This window comes from Quercus suber, unplaced genomic scaffold (assembly GCF_002906115.3).
Source record: "Quercus suber isolate HL8 unplaced genomic scaffold, Cork oak 2.0 scaffold_145, whole genome shotgun sequence".
NCBI lineage: Eukaryota > Viridiplantae > Streptophyta > Magnoliopsida > Fagales > Fagaceae > Quercus > Quercus suber.
Genome location: NW_027069606.1, coordinates 790,752 through 795,728, shown reverse-complemented (window position 1 = coordinate 795,728; position 4,977 = coordinate 790,752). Strand labels below are relative to the sequence as shown.

Below are 4,977 nucleotides of genomic sequence, written 5' to 3'. Positions count from 1 at the left end.
TTTGTAAATTTCAAATGGCATAACTAATGATCAAATGTTGTCATTTGTTGGTCCATATTTAAAGAAAATTTTCATAAATTCAAGAGGGTTTTTTTTTGGGTGATGAATTTTCTGTAAAGTCTAATAATCTGTACAAAGTCAATGCAAAACACATTTTTACTAGGTAAGAAATATCACTTTAAGAATATATTGATAAAATCAAAAGTCAACACCTTAACAGTAACCATTATAGATTTTGTCCAGAACTCCAAATAAGAGAAATCATTTCGGTAACTAAAAGAACTTGGGTTAAAACAACATGGAAGTAAAAAAGAGAAGCAACACTAGTACATCTCAGTCTATTAATTCTCTATAACCAATTATAGTTCTCTAGCGCGAGAGAGAGGAATTCTCTTTATCACCATTCAAAGTCTTTGTTTAAAGTCAATTTTGGCCCGCCCTGAATCCAACAGCAATTTACATTATGAATGTTTTTGGTAAAATAATCATCAAATATGGAATGATATTTGCCAATTCTGAGAGAGTAGTATATATTTTTCTTGTCTTGGATAATTGGCAAGTAAATCTTGTTACCCAATCCTCTTGGCACAACAGGTTCTAAGAAAGACCCTTCGAGACTGATATATAGGATTCTATTTCCCAAACTTCTCACAATACGAGAGACAATCTTGCAAGGTTTCGTCATTGTTTTATTTACTTGTAACTTAGGTAGTTCAAAAACATGAATTGGTGTCTTAGTGTCACCCTCCTCAACCATGAATATTGCTAAAAGCTTCCCTTCATCACTTTCCACCAAGTAACTTCGATGAACTGAATCAAGCTTTTCTTGAATAAGGGGAATTTTATCATTATGATAAATAATCCAGTTACTTGGGTTGTCGTTTGGATCAAATACTCCTAATCCTCCATTCTTACCCAAACAATAGCACAATCCTTTGTGTAAGATTGGATTGCAATATTTTGATGGCGCAAATTCTGGCCTTTTAATAAGTGTATGGGAAGTCCAACGTTTTTCTCCACGTTTAATGAAGCCAAAATCATCCCACCCACAAATTCCAATAACAAAACAGTCAGAAGAAGTAGGCGGAGAAGAAAAACTCATGGTAACGAATGATTCTCTATTTGTGTATTTAGGGAGTTCTACTTTTTCCTTTGTGAAAGGATTGAAGAAAAAGACACTAAAATTTTCATCACCATATCCAGTCAAGAGCAACCAACCATACTTTGAGAAGCGAATACGTGCGTCCAATAATTCTGGAATGTCGATCTCACATGCATCATGCTTTTGGTATGCAGGGTGAAAGAATGTGCATTTATGTGAGCCAACGGACATTAAACATGGAGATAGAGACCATGGAGAATCAGTTAAGGTTGAGACCGCTGGTCGAGGAAGAGAAGTGCTTGATCGCCATGATTTGCATATAACAAGAAAGGTTGTAAAGTCCCCAGCTAAAAGATATGAGGAGACTAAACATAGAAGCTCAGGTGGAAGATAAGACCTGGATCTATGTAATCCCTTTTTATTTTCTTGATTTTCTTGATCTTCGGTAGAATATCTAACAATTTGTTTGGCCATGTGTAGTTCCACTCCCGCCGATTTCTTCCTTCTTTACGTAAAGGCTATATATTGGAAAGAGAAACAATATCACCCTTGTAAAGGTTTCTCAATTGAAAGTACAATTATAGAAAACGAATTCAATACTATCACAAAGTAAAGAGTTTCTCAAATAAAAATAATTTGAACACAAAATATTTTGACAAAAAAAAAAGGCAAAGGGAAGTTTAAAAACAAGTCCTCCTATTAAAAGTGTGCTCTTAGACTGAGGTACATCAATTAGAATTCCCAAAATACAAAACCTTTACTTCAATATTGCGAATTGAAATTTCAATAGAAACTGGATATTAAAAGTTGTACATGATACCTTGATTTCGTTAGAAGAAAAAAAAAAGAAAAAAGAAAAAAACCAGATAAAAAGTCGATGATACCTTGATTGCTTTCAAGCTTCTTGGCTCTGAATAATCATCACCACCAAAAGTCGATAGCTTTTCCTTATTAAAGGAATTGTTTCTGTCGTCAACCTGAGACTTCTAATGCACTATTCGGCTTTTATAAGCTATTTATTTAGAATCCTAATGCACTTGGAACTTAGTTCTATTCAGGCGGTGGCTTTCCTTGTCCTTGTGGGACAAGGAATAATAATGAGACTCCTAATAATGCACTTAAACTTATTTGTTCTCTGTTTAGACTCCTAATAATGCACTTAGAAGTTAGAACAGGCGGTGGCTTTCCTTTGAATAATAGTAATACGAATTGCACTTGGACTAGGAATACAAAGTTTATTATATATACAAAGTTTCTTCAATTTAAAACTAGTCCACCACCAAATAAGAAAAAACCCTCGAAAGGCAAACGCCAATCAAATATTCTGTCTCTCAAGTAGTAGTGCATCTGCCTGAGTTTGCTCTTCCTCATTCAAGGACTTCCCTCGGATCCAGGTTTTGATCTATTTTTGTATTTGCTTTGAACTCTCATGAATTTATGTTCTTTAACACTTATCATCTCTTTTTGCTTATTTTGGTTCCAAAAATATATATATTGAATTTGATTTATGATACCTGATTCTAATCATGCCTTAGATTGATAACTAGTGCACTGATTTTGTGTTCTTGCTGGAACAAATCTTACTTTCCAATACTTTCTGCCTCCATAATCGGTGCTTTTGATAAACCTTTGTTCAATTTAAATACGGTTAGGTTTTTATGTGTTTTATGTACTTCATTATATAAACAATATAACCTTTCAGGGTTTTACACCATCCAAGGTTGTTGGGTCTTATGTATTTTGTGTTATTTCTTTCTCTTTTTATTGCTTCCACTCTCTTTACAATTTTTTTTTTCTCCTTTAACTTTAACATATTCCTTTTTCATATTTGCAACTATTTGGGATCGTTACTCTTCTGATTTTTGGGTTTGATCGACATTGGTGGCCAAAGTTCTAGTTATTTGGTCTTCTTTTTTTTTTTTGGTCTCATTTTAAATTTTATCTATTTGTCTCACATTTAACAAATAAATTATTAGAAACTACGAGACACCAAACTTTAGTGTTGTGCTTTGTAATGTGACCGAAGTAGCTTAGTTGGTTTATATTTTGTATCCCATGTACTAAATTAATGTGGTTTATTTTATTTTGTATCCCATATACTAATTGTGATTTTAATTGGTGACAGCGCAAACAAAATGGAAGTAGCAAAAGTAGAGAAACAAATTACGCATTCCTATCCTTTCACTGCCTCTCGATTGTATCCTTGGCTTTTAATCCTTGATGGTAAGCAAGGACAAAGGCAAACTTTCTTTGACGTATCAAAAAATCATTATCAAACAAAAAATATTCCTGAGATGTGCAACAAACTAATATACGCTTGTTCTCATGGATGGTTGGTTTTGGTTGATCCTGATTCAATGGATTGTTATCTTTGGAATCCCATCTCTTTAGAAAAGGCTCCGCTCCCACCATTGGAATCCATTAATTACAAAGGCTGCATTCTATCATCGTCTCCAAGTGATCCTGAATGTCATATCTTGTTCTTCAATAGATTGGAAAGCTCTCTTTTGGTTTGCCAGAAGGGTGACCTTGTATTTAACAAACAAGTTGGTATATTTGCTGAAGATGTTCAACTATGGAACTTTGCAATGGTTGGAAAAACAATCTATTGTTTGACATTAGAATATACTCTGTACACAGCTGAATTTGTGGGTCGAACAGTCCAGTTTACACAAATTATAATGGAGGAACTTCCTTGGCCATCGCCATTGGACCTTCCAAAATTTGATGCTTTTATCGTTGAATCTTGTGGTGAACTCTTTCTAGTTCACATGATGTTTTTTGGATTTCGCATGGAAGAGGTGTATGGATTCTTTGTCTTCCGAATGGATTTTGAAGAGAAGAGGTGGGTTAAAGTGAAAAGTATAGGAGATCGAACTATTTTCTTATGCCAGCATAATAACACTGGTTGCATGTATTCTTTGGCAACAGAGTTGGGAATTAAAACAAACTCAATCTACTTTACGATGAACTGCCAAAGACTTCTTTACGTGTTTGACTTGAAAAATCTATGTATTTCAAAGTCTTTACCTTGTTCTACTGTAAGCCGTGATTTAACACAATATTGGGTAATGATTTAGTCTTATGGACCTATTGTATGGCCATGTGTTGAACCTAAAGTTAAAATGTTTTGTTGTGCTTAATAGTTTTAATTGAGTTGTAATATATGAATTTTTGTTATGCATGAATAGTTATTAACATTATCAGCAACAATTTTGGAACAATGACATATTTGATCTACCTTTCCTGATGGACTCCTCACTGTCACTGTTCATATTGGATAATAAGAATGAATTAGTGTTTTCAAAGACTACTGCCAAGGTTACCATCTCCTTCTATTACAAGTTTTTAACAAAATGATGTGCTAGTTTATGTGTTAATAACCTCTGGCAATTAAAAAAAAAAAAAACTCATATCACATTACAATCAATTAAAAGCAATATACCATCCACACAATAACATTTGAAACAAATCAAAACAAGAACACAAATTTGGACGGAAGGTTTAGGTAATTAAGTCTTGTTAGTGTTAAATCTATCTTGTTTAGTTGATTGGCTTTATTTTTGTTTTTTAAACACAATAATGAAAATTTTCAATATCATATGACCATATGACAATTAAATTATTGCTACCCTCTATGTAGCAGCTTGTCACATTAAATAAGGTTTTTTCAACGTCTTGGACACTCTACAGGCTTGTGGCTTTGATTTGCTTGTGGCTGTTGTTGTGGACCAAAAATTCATGTACATTTTAGCATAAAAATTTGGGTTTTTTTTTTTTTTTACATGCTTTTCAAAATACACAACATTAGCCTTGTGTGTGCAATATAAGATAAATACCTTAAGAAGACTCCTTAAATAGTTAATATAAAATAT

The 4,977-nt window shown here is 33.2% G+C and overlaps 1 protein-coding gene across 1 annotated transcript; it reads right to left on the bottom strand.

Moving 5' to 3' along the window:
* Positions 1-397: 397 nt before the first annotated feature.
* On the bottom strand, positions 398-1,576 carry LOC136068980 (F-box/kelch-repeat protein At1g57790-like). Its single transcript, XM_065776949.1, has one exon. The coding sequence runs from the start codon at positions 1,574-1,576 to the stop codon at positions 398-400; it is 1,179 nt and encodes a 392-aa protein (XP_065633021.1).
* Positions 1,577-4,977: the final 3,401 nt, after the last annotated feature.

Bases quoted from the DNA above. Each gene is read 5' to 3' on its own strand.
- LOC136068980 (XM_065776949.1), bottom strand. From the start codon at position 1,576: ATGGCCAAACAAATTGTTAGATATTCTACCGAAGATCAAGAAAATCAA.